The 21,016-nt window shown below is 39.9% G+C and overlaps 1 protein-coding gene across 5 annotated transcripts in view; it reads left to right on the top strand.

Moving 5' to 3' along the window:
• The window catches only part of LOC124158705 (proton-coupled amino acid transporter-like protein CG1139), a 192,468-nt gene extending 177,378 nt beyond the window's left edge, over positions 1-15,090 (top strand). For all 5 annotated transcript variants that reach the window (XM_046533947.1, XM_046533944.1, XM_046533946.1 and 2 more), the window contains 4 exons: positions 722-1,018; positions 4,841-5,019; positions 8,171-8,346; positions 13,100-15,090. In XM_046533947.1, the coding sequence (XP_046389903.1) occupies positions 722-1,018; positions 4,841-5,019; positions 8,171-8,346; positions 13,100-13,407 (960 nt within the window). In that variant the 3' untranslated portion in view covers positions 13,408-15,090. The remainder of the gene's footprint in view (positions 1-721; positions 1,019-4,840; positions 5,020-8,170; positions 8,347-13,099) is intronic.
• Positions 15,091-21,016: the final 5,926 nt, after the last annotated feature.

Here is a 21,016-nt window from a genome sequence, read left to right as displayed (position 1 = left end):
CATCGAATCGCCACTTTTTGTCGGATGGCTTTCATCTGATGCCGATCATAAATAAGGAAATGGTCGAAAGTTAAAACAGAACATACATACAGTATAACGGCTAAAAAATAACTTTCGACCATTTCGTTATTTATGATCGGAGCACTTCGTGTTTTATATCATACTTCTTAGCTTTTTTTAGTACTTTACAAGTATGCTATTTATATTGTGATATTATGAGAAAGTAAAAAAGGTTGATAATTCTATTAGAGGTGCTAGTTGCCTTCGTCGGGGGAGGGGGGGGAACGGACCCGCTAGCCACCTGTGACGGTCCCAAACACTGTTATTGTCGGTCATTTCCTCCCCTCCTTTGCTCGTGGCTCATATACTTCACGGGCCCGTGCGCCAACTTACAGTATACACACTATATGAGTTGGTTGAAAGCCAAAGGGTACAAGTGATTTCTCTTTTCTAATTAGAGTTAGGTACAGAAATTAGGATTAGAAAACAAGCGAGAACATTTAGATGTTTAGTATTGCATTTGATTTTCCACCGGATGTCAGAACAGAACAGAGACTCACTCGTTTGCCTTGGAAACCAGATTTTTGTGTATTTAATCTAACAATTCCCTTTACCTAAATCTTCTGAGAAAACAACCACTTGTACCCCTTAGCTTCCAACCCATTCATATATCAATCCACATTTTCTCTGAAAATATGTATGTTATCCGCTCGTGCCCTAGGTGATGGATTATTACGTGAACCCTTTGGAGTTGAGGGTGTATATGGTGATCCTACTGCTGCCTTTCATCCTCATCAACTGGGTGCGCAACCTGAAACTCCTGGCTCCCTTCTCCACCGTGGCCAACTTCATCACCATGGTGGGTTTCGGCATCACCCTGTTCTACGTGCTCGCTCCCGCCAGTTTGGGTGACCACAAGGGTCTGCCCAGCATAGACTCGCTGCAAGCCGTCGGCAACATCGCCGACATGCCGCTCTTCCTGGGAACGGTGCTCTTCGCTCTGGAGGCCATCGGCGTGGTGAGCAAAGCCATTTATCATTAATATCGTATCGGCTCCCATGTCGACCACAAGGAGAACGTCTTCCAAAGTGAAGCGGTCCCCAGACTAGCAATGTTATTGTATAATATATCTTGGTTTGTGCAATATTATTGGTCGTGCGTGGGCAATATTGTAAGGTTGTGTAATATATTGTGTGATTCTCAAAATCTTGAAAATATATTGTAACAACGGGATAATCATGTAGTAGAATATTTATTGGCAAACTGGAAAACCCTCTGTTGTAATGTACGATTCCGGCGTATCAGGAGCAGAAGGGTTTCTTGGGTTTTCCACCGGTTGATATTTGACAAGTCTCTCGACGTTTCGAGCAGCAACTTACTCTTCATCCTCAGGGGATCTTCCGAGACATGGAAAACATCAACCGGTGGAAAACTTCGCCACTGCATGATGGGGCCTTCCTTACCGGGTGATTCGGAGGTCTTCTCTCGGAAAATTTTAGGAAATTGCATGTCCGGAAATAAATTTGGTATTATTTTACAAAAGGTACAATCCGGATTTCGCCTTCAAACCTTCACTTTCCTGTAGTGTTTTTGCCTCCTGATTAACGTGGTGACATTCATTCCTGGCGGAAATCAATAGTTTTCGAGATATTTTAACTTTTATGGATAGCGATTTTCGGGTTCTGCGCATGCGCCGCCATTTACGATCTTCACTTACTCACCCTTTACTTTACGCACTTCACCTTCTGCGCATGCGCAAACATTACCATGCCGCCCAATTTAAACTTTCATTCAATTTGGTCCGAAAGTGATTTACCCGCTTTACCAACTGGACCAGCTCGAAGGATATTTTTTTCTAGTTGACCAAGTCGTACATGTGCCCGGAAAGTGATTTACCCGCTTTACCAACTGGACCAGCTCGAAGGATATTTTTTTCTAGTTGACCAGCCCGTACATGTGCCCAGAAAGTGATTTACCCGCTTTACCAACTGGACCAGCTCGAAGGATATTTTTTTCTAGTTGACCAGCCCGTACATGTGCCCAGAAAGTGATTTATCCACTTCTACCTCCCACTTTGTTATGTATTGGACCATCACTAGGGATATTTTTCTCTTGTTTACAATTTCAAACATGTTCCGTGAAACTCATTTACCGCCATTCCAATATGGCCGCGCATGCGCAGAACCCGAAAATCGCTATCCATAAAAGTTAAAATATCTCGAAAACTATTGATTTCCGCCAGGAATGAATGTCACCACGTTAATCAGGAGGCAAAAATACTACAGGAAAGTGAAGGTTTGAAGGCGAAATCCGGATTGTACCTCTTGTAAAAATTTACCATAAATTTTGACGCTGTTCTGACTCATAAAAAAATAGATAAAAGTTCATAAAAAAAGGCAATTTCGTTAGAAAAATACGACGAAAAGTAAAAATTCAACAGTTTATAAAATTCAATTATGTAGAATGGTCCTATTATCTATTATTTAGAGAATTTGTTACTTTTAATTGCTCAGAAATCTAAAAAAAAAAATGAAAAATAACCTTTTCGAAAAATTACCCTTTCAAAAAAATCATTACGTTCTCTTGTAGATTCTGACACTTTTATTTTATTTATTTTTTATATAATCTTTTTACACTTAGCATGCATACAATGTAAAGCATCTGATGAAATGTGAGATTTTTTAATTGCAAAAAATTTTGGTTAGAGTAATCCGAATCTCTTTTTTACTGCACCGTCGATATACGCTTCACGGTAGACACGAGCGTTGTGGGGGCCCAGGGATGCCGACTTACAAAAAATATTGGGGGGCCGAAACCGGGCATCTTGCCCCTGGAAATTTTATGAGTACTGAGTTTTAAGTTTATTTAAGCATTTAGAAGAGTCTGATCAACATTAGAACCCTGATGACTCGAATCTCGATATCTGGACACAGGGGCGCAGCTAGGAATCAAGGCTAGGGGAGGTGTAGGTGCAACTAATGCCGGGGTGTGTGGGGGTATGGAATATCCTCCAGGATAAAGGGTAGGTGCGAAATTAATAGATTGCGGAAATTTAATAAAAATGATTCAAAATGGTGAGATTTACGGCTTTCTGGGGGATATTTTATTAATCCTTACACTATTATAGCAATAATATCAATCCAATTAAGTAAAATGGATTAAACTTAAAAATTTCTCTGGGCTCTGGGTGGGGTTTTATCCCCCAAACCCCCCCCCCCCCCCCCCTCGCTGCGCCACTATCTGTACACTCCGGGGAAAATCGACTAGCCTTACACATTTTTTCCTCACATCCATAACGAATTTTTGAGGGGGCTCGGGCCCCCTAAGGCCCCATGGAGTCGGCGCCACTGTTGGGGCCTCCTATAAGCTCGGGGGCCCTCGACGATTGCCGACCTGGCCAGGCCGCCCCTGCTTGGAAGATAGCTTTCAGCATGCACCATTCAATTGAACCTCCCTGAAATGTACCTATATTCCTTCCCAGGAGAATCCCACCCCAAAATTATAGAAGCTTTGATATTTATTTCCTAATTTTTCATTCTTCATTTTCCTTTTTCATTCCTTCTATTTATGTTTTCTTTCAACTCATTTGTATTGTGTAATGCTGTATGTGTTGCATTGAAGTCCAGACCGTTAGCTAAAACCATCAGTGCGAGAAATAGCTGGGTCACTTTATCATCTTATAACATGGGCGTACCCAGCGAGGAGGCGGGCCAGCTGCCCCCACCCCCTAGAAACAAAAATCGCAAAAGTCTTTAAGCAAAATCAGCACTAAATTGAAACGAAAGTATTCAACAAATTTTCTTTCAAACCACGAAAAATAATATGTATAAGTACAAGATATGTAGCTAAAATAAAACTATTTTTTCAATTAAATAGACTCATAAACTAAAAAAGCTGTGTTATAATTTTCTTAAAATGTTGGTTTCATTCACCTTTTCCATGATAAAATGTCACAACTTGGCTTGCCCCCCTCCTAGACCATGGCTTGCCCCCCCACCCACTAGTTATGATTCTGGGTACGCCCTTGTCTTATAAGAAATATCAGAAGAACTAAGCGTAATTTAGTGGACTTAATCCATGTTGAAAAAAACAGTCGCAATTTTCCACGATTATAAACTTTTATTCCCGATCTAGGTTTTGGTGTTAGTGCACCATAGTCAAGGTATAAAATGGCGTCATTTTGATTTGAACAATTTTGCACCTTGGAGATAATGTACCTAATAGCATCGAAACTTAGGTCGGAATAAGAGTGTATAATATTGGAATATTGCGATTGTTTCTTTATATATAATCTTTTAGGTGGATGTGCTCAAATTTATCGCAATTGCACCAGAATGTTCTGCATTTGTATTCCCAGCTATGACTATATGTTATCTTATATTTATTTGTCATCTGTTTCCAAGTAGGCTTCCGCGGAGATTGTGATGATATCTGGTGATTTTTCCGGGTATTCTTCCGCGTTTATCTATTTTGTAGGACAATATTTCGCCAACGTTGGCGAAAGGAGCGTTGGCGAAGAGGAAGAACGTTGGCGAAATATTGTCCTACAAAATGGATAAACGCGGAAGAATACCCGGAAAAATCACCAGATATCATTTGTCATCTGTGTTCAGTGGCGGATCCAGGATATGGACAATGGGGGTAAATGGGACAGGCGCTTAGTGGGGGTTAAAATTCCAGCAATAGTGGGGGTCGGAAAAAATTAGCATTCCATCTAGTGTAAATTGAATACCCAAGAGGAGGCTATAGCTCCCTTAACTCCCCCCTCCCCCCCATGGATTCGCCACTGCCTGTGGTTCTTTATGGCTGGGTATAAAGTTTTCACTATTTTTTTACGCAGATCATGCCTCTTGAGAATAACATGAAGACACCCAAGAGTTTCGGTGGACCGTTCGGCGTTCTAAATTGGTCCATGTCTCTGATCATCACGTTGTACGTGGCCCTGGGATTCTTCGGCTACCTCAAGTATGGAGCCGGAACTCTGGACAGCATCACACTCAACTTACCTCATGAGCAAATGTAAGTACTGCAGCCAAGGCTATTCCATCCTATATGGTTGGTTTGGCGATATCGAAAATTAAACATCGTAATTGTAAATTTTTACAGTAGATAATCCTAGATTTTTATTATGGAAATCGGGAAAACCATCGTAATATCGGAGCCGAAAAAATTATCGCGATGAATAATCTATATGTTCCCTCAGATAAAAAATATCTCCCCATAAAATACCACGCTTCAGCGAATTATTTCAGAATATACATTATGGTATTTTAATTGTGCGCGATATTTTGATTTTAGTTATCCGGCTATGTATAACGACGAATTTTATTGGGCCTCCATTAGTTGAAAATTATAAAAACTCAAGTATCAGATGTATAAATACGTATTAATATATCGCTCAGGCCTACAGTATGTAGCCCGTTTTGTCGCTTTTTTCTCGGGATTAAATTATTATGATATCCGGAAAAAGTTGCCACTCCGAATCGGTACCACTGATGTTATTTTACACCCAGACCTATTTAGATCATCAATCAGAGTTCTCCAAAATTTTGGGCAAGAAGATAACAACATAATTATCTTTCATTTTTTTCGGTTCATGTGACCATTTTTTTGAGCAAAAAGGTATATTTATTTTGGATATGGGCTTTAAAACCTCAATATTCCAGCTAAATGTCAATTTATCATCGACTAGATGACTGTTAATGAAGTAATTGAAGAATATAATATATTCGTATTTCAACTTCTATCTGTCGATTTTTCTTTATTTTTTTATGCATCTCCCGTTTTTAATTTTTTATGGATCGTAAGATTAATATTTCCTTTATTAAATGTGGATTATTATTCCCTTCTTTTTTCTTTCAATTCTTACATATTATACAAATACTAGCTGACCCGGCGAACTTCGTACCGCCTAACAATCAATGAACTTACAGTTTACTTACACCATTTATAAATCAAGAGCGGCTGTATCGTTTTTAATCATGTTTAATTTATTATAATAAAATAAGGATACAAATTCAATAAAACTACGTACATAAATGAGTACCAAAATTGCTTGTCAGAAAGACATTTTCTTTATTGAATCTACATGGGGTGGATCGGAGCACGTTTACGCGGATTTTTTTCAACAAATTTTCCTACGTTTTGGCTTAAGAAATTTTGGGCATTCTGGTTTAATAAAGCAGTTTATGAAATAAAAATTATACGCATTCAGGTGTTGGCTATTTGCGTTATTAGCTGTAAAAAAATGTTTTTAGGTCCAAGTCTGTTGCATACACTTGGCCCTTTCAGAGGGCAGGTTGACACAACCCCAGACCGACGCTTGACTGATGCTCAAAATCGTGCAAGAAAAGCCCCTATGAAGCAGCATTCGCATTAAATGACTTAAGGCGCGCCAGTTTTAGTATCTCTATTCGGAAAAAATGCACTGCGTAAACGTACTGCATGCGTAAACGCACCACGGTGAGCCCTACACATTCGGGTTTAATGTCTTTCGTCAACCACCTTCTGATAAACAACAGTTTTTGTTTTGTATCAGGCGCAAGATGAAGCGGATGAAGCTAAATAAATATAGCGAAGCAAAGCAGTGACGCAGCGAGGGGAGGCTTTGGGGGATAAACCCCCCCCCCCCCCAAGAGCTTAGAGAATTTTTTTATGAAAGATTTTGTTATTAATATTAGGGGGACGGATGACTAACAAACAAAACATATTTAACTATTCACACAGCCACAAAACCCACTATTTTGAACCATTTATCTTAAAAAATGTCTGGGGGAAGTGCCCCCACACTTCCCGCTTACCTTAGCGAGTTTTCTATACCCTACAGACCCGTGGTATTAGCTGCGCCCAAAACCCCCTATCCTAGCTACGCACTTGAAGCGAAGGAAGAAATACAGAGGATGGTTTATCGACTCGTGAACATAGCACGCTAAATTGACCATGAGAAAATCATGGGTTTTCATTAGCACATGATCACAAACAACACAAAAACTGAAAGAATGACCATGCGATTTTTTAATCGTTATCACGAATGCATAACGAATTTGAAATTGGATACGTTTAAGCTCAAAAGGGCATATGAGTTAAGATCATGGAATCTACGGAATGAAGACTTCCTAACCTTTGAATTTTCCTTTGAGTAAAGTTGCGTGAATCACATTCATCACCAATTTTTTAATGATCACACACGTTCCGTTGGATAGTTATGGTTGGTTTAGGCTTCGAAAGATCATGAGCACTGAAACTACATTTTTCTGTAAATCGTGCCTTGGTAAGCCAGGTACGTCCAAGGACTTAAAATATTCAGATAGATAGTTGGTGATTTCGTCTTCATTTGTTACACATTTAAAAGATTCGAATCCATGCAGAGTACGAACTATTTGAATTTACCTCGTTTTAGTCATCCACATCTTCGTTCTTGCTCGCTAAATCAACCATCTTTGATTCGGAACACGAATAAAGTTTCTTCTCCTGACCTTCCTTATTATTCCTTCTTATTCGGAACACGGACATATACGGATACCGTTTGTCAACAATTGCTTGGAGATTTGTTTACAAACACGGTAGTGAAGTGTCAACTCGAGCTGGGCCACGGCTGGGCTTACAATCAGCTCGAATTAAATTTTAAAAATGTAATTTCAATTTAATTAATATTTTGAATATATTTAGTAATTAAAATGTTATATTGTTACTAAATTCAGTTATTAAAGTGGTAAAAACAAAACAAAGTATTTAATTTGTAGTTTTGACCGACTTATCAATTGTTGTGTTACTATAACTCCTAAAAGCATGTCCATAGGAAAGAGATGATTTTTTTTTGTGAAATTATCCTTTTTTTAATGGCCTATATGTTAACCCCGCCTGAGACGAAGAACCAAATCTCATTGAAATCGGTGCAGCCGTTCTCGAGTTATAAGTGTTCTAACTAACACGATTTTCGACTTTCTTTTATATATATAGATTTAAAATCAAGTATTAGCTATGCTAAAGGTCTTTCATTCATAAGTTATCTTGTGACTTTCCCTGTTCATGAACGAAGCGAAGTATTCACTTTATAGCAGCAATAATTTTTATTGAAACATTTACGCATATCCCTTTTAAAGGTAATTGGCATTTTTAGTGGAATTATATTGAAGAAGCGCCGATAAAAATGTTTTCCTTGTCGTTTCAGATTGGCTCAATGTGTAAAAATTATGCTGGCTTTCTCCATATTCATCACGTATGGACTGCAGGCCTATGTAGCCGATGACATCGCATGGAACATCTATTTGGCCCCGAGGATGGAGAAAAATTCGCACAAGATTTTGTGGGAATATGCAGTGAGGACGGGTCTCGTACTGATCACTTGTAAGTAAATGACCCATCAATCTTCTAAAATCTGTACCAATTTTAAGGTAGTCAGACCACCTAGGTAAAAGTAACAAGAATTTGATGAAACTGGTCATATTTTCTTTGAAAGACGAACTTTCAATGATCAAAGAAAAAGCGACTCCCAGGTGCCGTTTTTGAGGTATTTGACGGTCAAATTGGGATAATTAACATGGATTATTATGGAGAAATACGGTTTTTTCAAGCTAGCGAAGCTGTTTGTAACAAGACGTTGTTGAGACGGCATTCATTAGAAGCAAAATTTTGTAACGAATCTAAATATGTCCGGGAAATTATAAGTTCACGATGAAATAAGAAAGATATTTGCGAAACACTTCCTGTAACTAGCAAGATGGCCGCCGGCTTCTCTGGTACCAACATCGTAAAACGAAAACCATCTCACCAACTTCGCCTAAATTATGCAAATAGGTACATTTAGTTTCCCGGCTTTTACATACGTCTTGCATATCTTTTGTTTATAAATAAATGTATTTAAGATTTACGACTTCTTGCTAGATTGTAAATATTTAGTCAATGTTTGTCATCAACAGTTCAATGTTCAGCGATTGGAAGCAGTGCTGAAACTAGACAAGTTGACTACAGTAAATACCTTTTAATAAATCATTTTTGATGTTTTCATTGTGCTGAGGTGCTAAGTTGCACTCAAATTTCATCCCTTACTATATTTTCCATTGTATAATTTTTTTTGCAACTCTTTTGCGTATATAAGGGTAGCTCGAGTGCATCACTTGAATTCAGCCCTCTACCGAAGCCCCTCTACCTTAATTGAAGGCATAATTTCCGAAGCGTTTACACCTTTTTTCGAAAGACAGTTCTTCATACATTCTCAAGATACATCCTCGTCCACTTGGCAGACATTTCGGATGAACGATTTTCATGTTATTTCTGAGGCTGTGAGAGATTCCTCCTTCGATTTTTTTCAATAGGCAACACATTTATTGATGCCGTAAATTACGAAGGGTTGACATCGGCGTCTTTGAACAAGTGCATCAATAGTGGTAGATTTCAAATTTTTCTGAATTCAACTGTAGCATTTTGGAATTCACGCATTCTATTGTCTGATGTATCTTAATATTTTGCCAGTGGAGTACCCAGGAATTTCAGTTGGGGGGGGGAGGTCCGAAACCAGGGGGGGATAATTTTTTAAAAACAGGGTACTATGTAGAGGGTTTTAAACTATTTAACGCTTTTCATGATCGAAAAAGCTTCATTTGTCAAAGAAATATCTTGTAAATTCATAATTTTTCAATATTTTGTATTTTTTTATGAGGGAAAGTAATTGTGTTTTTATATTTCGGGGGGGGAGGGAGGGTTCCGGACCCCTAGGACCTCCCCCCAGGCTACGCCACTGCATTTTGCCGTTGTTATCAAATGTGATGTTTTAGCATGCCTTAGGAGGATTATTTTTTCATATGACTTGCATTTCCTCTATGAGCGAGGAGTATACTTGCTGTTATAAATATTGTCACCTGGGTAACATTGTTTCAAATGTATTGAGCAACATCTATTTTTTTATTCTCACTAAGTACGGACGTTCTCATATTTTTATGCTAGATTTTCTTGCGGAAATTCTCTGTAAAATGGAAGACACCAATGGCATCATGATGTTAATCATCATGAGGGTGCACCCCCTATTTTCTCTCCCCCGGAAACGAGGAAAATTTTTAGCCTTAAAGCTGTCCAGTTACTGCTGCTTTCAGCTATTAAAAGACTTCCCATTCCATCTACTAGCACCTTCATACAGCCCACATTTTTTCAAAATGCCAATTCTTTTCAATTTTGATATCATGATGTCTCATTATTTAAAATTACTTTGCTTAGCATTACTTTTATCTTGGCTCCCTCCATAGATGGTCTAAATACGCCGCTGAGGTTAGTCTCCTTCCTTAAATTACTTGTCCGTTTCGCAATTGCGGCTCCTCTTGATCGTGTTCACGAGATACCCATCTCAAGGTGAACCATACCATCCGGTCCTGGATACGCTGCTTGCGGTGGTGCCCTTCTAGGCTTCCCTTTGCTCAATGCACTTGATTTTTATTCGTTCGAAAACACGATTGTTCCGCGGGTCTTGGAGAGATAATGGTCGGGTCGTTAGTGTGCAATTTACAAGTGCGGGGCCTCGTTTGAGTTTGCCGGTCAAGTTGCGACACCCTTAACCATCTCTTCGCTGCTCTTTGGAAGAAAACAGGCATCTCTTTGGTGAGATTCCACAGCGCGTCCGATTGTGGAATATCCATTATTCATTCAGCCGTAATCAATCGCTCCATTTGAACTCTTCTCTAATTATGATGAGATGGCATTGGCGCGTGGGCATAATCTCAATCAAGGAGACTGCATAAAGGGACCCAATTCCGTCCCATAGAAGAGTGATTCTGTTACCATTTCGGTCGCATTTTATTCGGCTTTCAGAAATGTCCGCGGCGCGGTGATAAGTGCGATGCGATCCACTTTTTCCAATATTTTTCAGTAAAATGTTCGCAATAGGGTAATTTCCTTCATCAAAGAAAACCAAAGGCATTGATTGCGATTCGTTACCTACCATTAGTTTAATAATAATATACAAATTATTTGGTTTTAAAAATACCGGTTCAGACGAATGGCAATGGTCAATTTTATCCTCATTTGAAAAAGGCCAGATTGGCGCTCATGCGATGCCACTCCACGTGACGTCACAGGGACCTAGTTTCTATACGAGTAGATAGGAGTTTTACATCGTCTGAGATTACCAATGCATGCATGAGGAACAGATCTCAGTGAAACATATCTTAATAATCACCTATTAAAACTGCCTAAGGTCGGAAAGTTTCCTTCGTTTGATAGGGAAATAATAATCCTTAATTAAGCCAAACGCTACCTGCTAGCAGGGTACTCTGCTACCTGCTAGCATCCTGCGTCGTATCAGCGCTCAAAGCCTCGCCCCAAGGTCACCTCACTTGCGGCAGCGGGAACCAAAACGACGTCACACGGAGTTTTCTCAGCATTCGTACTTACCCGTCGCGTTTTTGCGCCCTTGAAAATTTTCACTTTTCATTTAATCGCGAAAAATAGATATCGTCATTTAAAAATCTAAAAGCGTGGAATGCGTACTTCAGGAGTAATAATCTTTCGATTTAGGCAATAAAAAATAATAGGAAACCACCCTATTATGATGAGACGGCATTGGCGCGTGGGTATAATCTCAATCAAGGAGACTGCATAAAGGGACCCAATTCCGTCCCATAGAAGAGTGATACTGTTACCATTTCGGTCGCATTTTATTCGCCTTTCAGAAATGTCCGCGGCGCGGTGATGAGTGCGATGCGATCCACTTATTTCCAATATTTTTCGGTACAATGTTTGTAATTGCGAGGAACAGCATTGAGCTTTTATGAATTTGATAGGTCGTATCATCATGTATGTGTATAAATTTCGGTTAAAACCGCTGATTATACCTCGTGAAACTCGGATCTAATTGTCCGTCAGTGACGCTAGCGACGACTTTTGTAAACTACCATTTAAATACACGGTGGTTGACTACACATTTACAGGCCGACTTGATGATCCTCTTATTGATAGGCGATTGTTTGATAATGGAGGTGAAAGAATGAAGACGGTGGGTTAGTCAATTTTCGGTTGAAAAGGGGATAATATTTTAGGATCAGACTATCTCTCAGGGTCTGCTTAAATCATTTTATTGTAATCGTATTAGACGGTAAATTTGGTTTACTGAATCCAGGTGCTGAATTACGTCGTTGCTTGGGAGTGGCGGTTGATTACTTTCGAGAACGCCTTGGTGGTATGCAATTATTCCCAGAAATAAGGTGTAAGAGGTCTGGTATTCGTGGACAAGTGACATTCAGATATTAATCGATTATTTCATAAGCATTGTTTTTTTAAGAAGGTGAAATAAAAACTGTCATTGGAGAGCCACCTTAAAGATTACCATCTTTCCAATGTTTACAGAAATTACATGGGGGCGGCCGCCCTCCGCCCCTACCCCCTATAATCCGTCATTTATTTTATCATTGCGGAGTCAGGGTTGCCGTCCATAACGCTTACACGAAAAGGGATTTGAGGGACGTAGCTGCTTTATCCTATTAGCTGTTTTCAGCAATAATTTCGCCCTAATTCAAACAGGACCTAAGTAAGCCACCATCCGCTGTAGTGAAATTACACCACAAAGCATTCAATGCCGATGAGAGGAACGAATGAAATCTCCAGGGTCCGGAGTTCTTTTTAAAAGTAGCTACTTGGTGGGGGCATAGGTCTCTATGAATACAAATATACAATTTCAATAGTCTTTCCATTATAATATAAAACTTATTCCTAAATAAAGGTAGTTTCCCAAAATTTAATGCGTGTTTTCTAGCTTAATTAAGGTTTTAATTTTTAATAATTTGTATAATATTAAACGTGACATAAAACTTAATGTAATATTGAGAATTTTGGAGGAAATGGTCGGTGATGGTGAATCTAGGAGTAAAACTGCTGGAAGCCTGTATACCATTCTTATTTTGGGGCCACAATTCACTTGAACGGGTTTTCTGTTCATTAATATAGGTACTCTGTTTATGGAGTGAGATGATAGGAAACTGATGGTTGTTTATGTTCACTGAACACCTCACGACCTAGGATTAGCGGCCCTCATAATGTGTCAACGTGACCGCTAAATGGTGACATGCCGATTGGCTTTTACGTTAACGACATTCGTCTTTCTTTCGCTACTTTACAGTCTTGCTGGCGGTGGCCATCCCCAGCATCTCCCTCTTCATCTCACTCTTTGGAGCACTATGCCTCTCTGCCCTGGGCATTGTGTTCCCGGCGATCATTCAGACCGCAACTTTTTGGAACGGCAAGGTCGTGCACGGACTGCCGGCGGTGGAGGACGGTGTATCGGCGGACAGCAATTCCTACTCCTGGCCGCGGTGGAAGAAAATCAGAATGATCGTCAAGAACAGTCTCCTCATCATCTTCGGCTTGCTCGGTCTGGTCATCGGAACGTACACGTCTGTCAGTAACATCATTGCCGAGTTCTCATAGATTTGTGCAACGAAGGTGCAGCTAGCAGTTGGCCCGCATGAGGGATCATGAAAGACGCTTATCTCTTTTCGGATTCTGGGACATCGTCGCGGCGCATCTTGGAATGCGTCGATCGGATGTTTCCCTGTCTGTCCGTTCCAGCAGCCCGTTTGAGCAGCGGTGCGGATAAATAAAGCAGGATCAGGCCCTGGACATGGCTCTCGAAACACACACAAAATAGTGCACGTTGCTGGCTCTTATTTTTTTTTTTAACTTCGATCCTCCGTCCAACCAGAGGGCACAGTTCCTCGAACTCAATTGATTGCGGCATGATGCGTGCTTGGGGATGAATGTTTGATTGATTGACGTTGATTTCGGTAGTGACTGATGTTGTAAATTACGTTTGAACGAATGTAAATTGGCATCAAATCACCCACTATTTAGTCATCGTAAGCATAGTTGCGTGGTGGTCGAGCTAAATATCGACTGCTATTGTGATATGATTGTGTATGTCCAAAATGCGGGGACCGGAAGCATTGAATGTTGAAAAAAGACTACCTCCAACATCGCCCCGAAGGGATGCGTAAGGAAATAATGATGGGATACTCAAGGAGGTAGATGTACTCCATGCCCAATTTGGACGGGCCAATTCAGAATCGTGCGAGTACGATTGTATAAACTTTCCAGTTCCTATTCCTGAAAAGGGTGTGTATATATAAAAGCAGAGGTAATCCTGATTACCGTCATAATATTTCGTGGAGATGGATTCTTCTGGTGAAGAATCCATAGTCATATCACTCCGATTTCGGTATACAGAGGATTTTATACCCATATTAAATCGCTCCGGAGTGAATTTACATTTTGACACCTACTCTCACTCCGTGCCTGAATGCTGTCCTGGAGCGTTTCCTGTGTGATGTCAGGGTCGTCTACGTAAAAATTTATCCTGCATTATCATTGGGTCTCTCAGGTAATATGTTTAATTTTCAAACTGCAGACGCCGAAAAACCCCCCTCAATGGTTCAAATGGGCTGGGCCCTTTACAATCGTGACTCGTAGAAGGGTTTCTTTTGGTGCTGTTTGGTCATATATATTTGGTAGCAACAAAAAATTTAATTGAAAAATTATTAAGTCGTTTTGAGCCAGAATTGGACCGTATTTGAACGAGTCCCCTAACGCTGTTATTTTTTTTATTGCTCTCTTTACCGTAAGATCTTATGAGGAAGAGGTGCTTCCTAGATTAAAATATATTTTATTGTCCGAGGGACATCAGGACAAAGATATTTCATCATCGATGCTGAGCTTTTTGAACCTGATAATGAAAAGTTTTAAGTATTGCTTACTATGCAAGCGAATACTACCTTTAAAATAATGTTTATCATTATTATCACTATTGTTGCGGATTCGTACATTACATATTCTGTGATTTAAAAAGACCTCTGTAAGAAATATTTTATAGTTTTAGTTTGGCCTTAGTCCAATAGAGAAAAAAACCTTCATCTATTATATTTTTGTGTTTTTTGATTGTTTTGTTATGTCTTATAGTTTAAGTGTTTATAAAATCACTATTATATCAATGTTTCCTCTGAGAGGATTGTAAAAAGTGTACGTCAAAAAGATAAAGTCGTTTCTCGCGACGTACAATTCTCTGTAATAGCAAAAGCAGACGTCGCGGCAATAAACTTTCAATGCACTACCATGTCATCTTATTGTTTCTCTAAGTATTAAGATCAGATTACATCATCATCAGGAAAATTCAATGTGTATGAATTTAAGATATTCAATTAAAATAACCGGCGCAGATAGCCGACATCAGCTGACGAAGATTTGACGTCTTATGGTAATCGTTGTAAAAATAATCATTACTTTATGTGATCCATGGGTTAGAGAGAATAATGGTTCTACTAAGTCGATGAAGGAACAAAACCGAATGTATTTATCAACTTAAGAAGACATTTACTGTTGACATAGCTCGAAGGTAAACCTAGAGCCATGCTCCCTAAATTTCGCGGACAATGAAACACTAAACGATTGTTATTAATGACATACACTTTGTTACTTGATAACATGGAGCCCTTACACCACGTACAAGCTTCAAGTTTTGATTTAAACCTGAAGGATTCTCACTTTTATTCGGTAAATAGATTACAATTTAATAACTTAACTCCCCTGTCTTTTATACATCAGCTAAAGAAGTGATTAATACATACATTATCTCCTTGAAATATAAGGGAGTGTATGGTAAAGATGTATTGCGATATAATTCATACTCATTGTAACGATTTTATAAATTTGCTTTGTTGTTTGTCATCTTGTCCGGGTCAAATTTTGCAACTCAGTTTTAACCCACTTTCCGATTGAGTATCAAGCTTAAATATTCAAGACAGCTCAGAACCAGATGAAAATGCAATATTCTAACTTTTTTTGTGCATTTAACCGCATATCGATTTTTAAACGGAATTTAAAATGAAATATGCAGATTAGTTCAAAAAATGGCCACCAAATTCCGATGGCAGCGGTGCAATCATTTTAAGGAACGAGAGTGATGGTGTCGTAACTGGTCATAACAACGATTTGTTTACATTAAATTTCATTGGAAAATTGTTGGACAAAAATTTACTAGCAATAGGAGGGAGGTAAAACATTAGGAGGAGACAGATAGGTAGGAAATTTACAATGCAATTTTTGAAAAGCCAAATTCTTCATGCTGTGTGCACGTATTTTTTAATATTCTATCTAGTTCGCGATAAAAAGGTTGTTTTCCATAAAAATATTATTTTTAATTTCGTATTATTTTTCATTGTAAAAAATATGAGTACATATCGCTGTTGAACAGTGGTTACAGAAATCTGAACAACCAAAATATTTATGTCTGGAGTGAAAGGGTTCAAAATTCTTTTCGGATACAGCTGCACACTGAAAATGGCCTTGATCTAGTCTTCCGTAAATTGGCTATATAAGAAGTGACATTTAAAGCCACCATATCAACCCTTTGGCTGCGGGAGTTCACGATTGTAGCTACCAGCCAGTGCAGAAGAGCCCCCCCTGCCACAAGGGATGCCCTTAGCGAGCTTAATGGATAGAGAAAGTGTCCAAGTACAAAATATCCCGGTAGAAATAAAAATTTTGAGTTATTTCCGCAGTAAGCGCGCAAAACCTATTTTTTTTTAAATTCCCGTACTTTTAGGGCTAATTTAATAATTTTTCTCTATTCCCACCAAAAGGCATTAGTAATGTGTATGTATACTTCGTAGTTCGTAAACAAAAATGTGTGAAAGCGCATTCTTGAATCTAATAACCAGGGATGGCAACAGAAACTAAGCGAAAGTCAAAACTAGTTTCGTTCCCGGGAGCGAAATGTAGAAACCAAACGAAATGGTTCGCATCGGTGGGACCACGTGCTACACCTACGAGCAGTTTAGTTTCGACCTACACACCGAGTCCGAAGTATGGTTGAATGAAGTGCTGACAGGAGAACGGTGAATTCAAACTAATCATTCGATTTTTAAGCTGGATGTTTTAACCTCTCTACACGTATTTCAAACGTAATGGGTCGAAACCATAGAAACATTCCCTCTTTTCCCCCTCCACTCAACTTCTGGGATCGATTTTGATGCGTAGTTTTCCGCGGCGTTCTCTAGATGATGTCTCCATGTTTCTGGGTTTCACCGCGTGGATTTTCTTTGTGACGGCAGTTTCTCCGGTATTCCAACCGGCGTCTTCAGGTCCATAGGGCATAGGACAAAGAAAATCCACGCGGTGAAACCCAGAAACATGGAGACATCTTCTGGGATCGATACTTAACTATGAGCAGTGGAGTTTCGATTCTTTTGTTTCGTTCCCGGGAGTAAAGTTTCGTCCCGGGTAGAAACTAAACTGTTTGGTGATTTTAATTTAGTGTGTAAACGAAACTAAATGGATTTAAACCCGGGGAGCTAAACTCAGCGACGAAATGAATTCGGAGTCAAAACTACTTCGGGTCGAAACCAGTGGCGGCTGGTAGTAATTTATCTAGGGTGTGCATTAGAGCAGATATAGGATGATTTAATTATATTATGTTAATCCTAATCCATGAGCGTCATATTTCGTCGTAATAGAATACATAGCAAGCAAAACATATCACTGGTACACTCTGCCCTTAAAATTGCATGAACAGAAATAATATTAGCATGTATGAAAATAATTATTCTCAACACACCTTTACAAGTGACGGTAGTTGAAATTCATTCTCTTTTCCTTACACCCTATGAGGAAGTAGTGTAGAAAACGGCTATACAGATGGCTCTGTAGACGGACTAGGATCCTGGGCGCAGGTAGTGTAGGTGGCGGCTACACCACTACACTACCTGCTAGTCAGTCACCAAAAACATGCGCGTGCGCATTCGCATGGTTTTGAGTCTGCTCCCATCGCCCCTTTGAACAGCACATACCCCCCCGCTTACCTCGTCCCGCCAGAGCTCCCAGAAGCGATCGCACAGACCGAAAATGCGCCCGGCATGATGCCACGGGATCGCACACTTGTAGAGCGGTGAATTCGAAAAGGAGATAGCTGTAGCGTTCGGAGGCTCATGTTTCTTGCATATGCAGACAGTACTTTTATCCTTCGCATTGCAAAGGAATAGTTTCCTTTTATAATTTATTCATCTTTGGGTGTGCACTTGCTAACATGCGTATACGCACGCGCCGCCACTGGTCGAAACTAATCTAGAACTCTGGGACGAAACGAAACGCACCGCACCGGAGGGACCAGCACCTTCGAGCAGTTTAGTTTCGACCCGCACACCGAGTACAAAGTATGGTTGAATGAAGTGGAGGTTCGGCTTTCCACCATTAGACGCATGGGGCTCTCATATTTTTACCACTAACAGGAGAGCGGTGAACACAAACTAGCATTCGATTTTTACACTCAATGCTTTAACCTATCTACACGTTTTTCAAACGTAACGGGTCAAAACTATTCCCTCTCATCCCCCTCCGCTAGACTTATGGGATCGAAACTTAATTAAGAGCAGCGGAGTATCGATTCATTTTGTTTCGTTCCCGAAACTAAACTCCTTGGTGATTTTAATTTAGTGTGGGAACGAAACTAATCCCAGGCCACGTATTTTCGTTTTGCTCCGGGTCGAAACGAAACATTTTCGTTTCGTTTCACTTGCCATCCCTGGTTAGGGGCTCCGTGCGACGAGAGGCCGGCCGCCCGTTACGTAACTCATCGTGGATGTTACCAGGATATCTATGCATCGTTGTCAAAATATCCATCATGAAATAACAGCTTGTTTTGGATATATAGACGTTATTTAGATATCGTATGGATGTTGTCTACTGGTTGGATTAACAATTACCACCGGTAATCAAAATCTTAATTTTTTTTCGTAAAATCTGGCGGATTTCGGATACAAACGCCGACGGAAATCAAGCCAAAAAAACGTCAGCTGTTTCGACAAAACCCCACGATGACTTTAACTTTGTGCGGAATGCAAGTGAAATTTATCGCTTGTATATAAAATGTAAGATGTGATTTCCTGAAGTGAGCAAATTGACAAAAATCACTAGTGGAGGCAACACGCACACCATTCAAGCACCTAATCTTCCGCCTGGAGCTATGTAAAATTTTTCATTCATTTGCAATGCCATGCATGGTAAGAACCGACCCTCTGCAATACTCCCATTCTTTTCAGGCCACTCTTCACTCACACATTCCCACTCTTGCTTTTCGTTACAATCACCTACTACACCAAAACAAATTCAGTCTTTACTCTCCCAGAGATCACATTTTTTTACACGCTTCCTCATTTATTCAACACCAATTCGTCTACCTTCGCTTCCCTGAATATCTCTACTCCCTTCGGATCGTTCAAGAGGCAACTTTGAAAACCATTTTCTCCTGAATTTATATGTTTATCTTTTGTAGTTTTTCAACTACGTAAATATATATGTGTGTAAAAAGGTGTCTGTTTGTATGTCCGCTATGCGCACGAAACATTCTCCTCATTTTAAGATGAAGGTTATTAATACGAAATTAAATGATTGAGGCTCCGTGATATACAAGATAAAACGAACTTAATCATAACCACATTAAAAATTTCTCCATGTTTTGGAGGAGACAGAAAAAAGGTATGGATGAACGAGTACATAGCGGGGAGAGGATGTTGAAAACGGTGTTAGAGGGTAGAATGTTAAGTAAGCGAGGTCGAGGAAGGAAAATAGGATTTTTAGATAGAAGGAAAGGGAGAAGGCCTTATTGTGAATTTAATATGGAAGTGCTTGAAGGAAAGAGAGACTCCCAGAAGGCTTCTCAAGTAATTCATGGAAACCTACCTTAATAATAAAATGATTTTGGGGGGGCACCGCCCCCTCCTGGCCTCCTCCAATTAATTCGCCTATGGCGGGAGAGGACAGCAAATGCTTCTCCCGAGCGTGATCGAGCTCACGTAATATAGCGTATACGCTGACATTTCGTGCACTTGGATGCAACAGTCACCGTTCCCTTTCAGTGACGTCACGGGGCATTTGAAAAAAAATTGAGCATCGCTCCACTTTTCCCGATGGCACACGCCCATTGGCCGCAGTGCGGTGGAGTGGTGCAATTCCTGTCTCGGCTAATTGCGCTGCCCTCCCTCTCATATCATCTCCCCGGCCGCTGACTCGCGTACGCCCGCCGTGGGAGATTAATGCCGATAAAAAATACGCCCCAAATGGAGGATATCCGAGATTTGCATGCGATTTGGATATGGCCCTGACGCACACTGCCCGCCTGCGGAATCTGCGCATGGATCATTTATTGGTAGGGGTATAACGATTCATGTACATAAGGCCTTGAGAGCTGTGGCGTGGCCAGGGGGGAGGTCCGGGGGGTGCGGAACCCCCCTCCCCCGTAATGGAAAAACACAATTATTTTCCTTCATAAAATAAAATAATGAAAAATCATGAATTGACGAAATATTTCTTTGACAAATTAAATTTTTTCGATAATGAAAAGTGTTGAAAGTAGTTTAAAACCCATTACTTAGTACCCTGTTTTAAAAAAATTTCCCCGCAGGTTTTGGGCCCCCTAAAACGAAATTGCGGACGTACCCTGCTTGCGAGCCACAGAAGGCGTAGCTACCTCTTGGGTGGTTGGCAGGGGGTGACCCACTATTAACATGTAGCATGGAAATGGACCACCACATGCACACCGCACGGTCACTTAAATATTATGTAAAATATAAAAATACCCGAGCATATTCATGCAAAGACCGAATTGCCAATGGTTAGTAATTCCTATAGCAAATCCATGCAAGACTAGAACAATGGAAGAAAAAGAAGCATGCAATGAGTCGATCTAGCGATTGACGCTAATAATTTCATTAATTGAGACACCATTGCTATCTTTAATATAACGAGGAAAGAATTACATTTTAAATATTTCTCTTATGAAGTCTATTACATTTATTTTCATCTCGTGATCACGTCTACCTCAATACCACTCAATAGAGCAATCCCATATCCCTCACTAAATAAGTTGGAAGGAAGGAATTAACTAGGAAGTATCGTTCTCGACCAGTCATATTTTGTCTTTTTTTCCTGACGAATGACTCATTTAAATCTTGCGTTATCATCATGCATAAAACATACGGTGCATATCAGAGGT

Source organism: Ischnura elegans, chromosome 5, assembly GCF_921293095.1.
Source record: "Ischnura elegans chromosome 5, ioIscEleg1.1, whole genome shotgun sequence".
Lineage (NCBI taxonomy): Eukaryota > Metazoa > Arthropoda > Insecta > Odonata > Coenagrionidae > Ischnura > Ischnura elegans.
The sequence above is the reverse complement of the archived record's forward strand: the minus strand, read 5'-3'. Positions and strand labels throughout refer to the sequence as shown.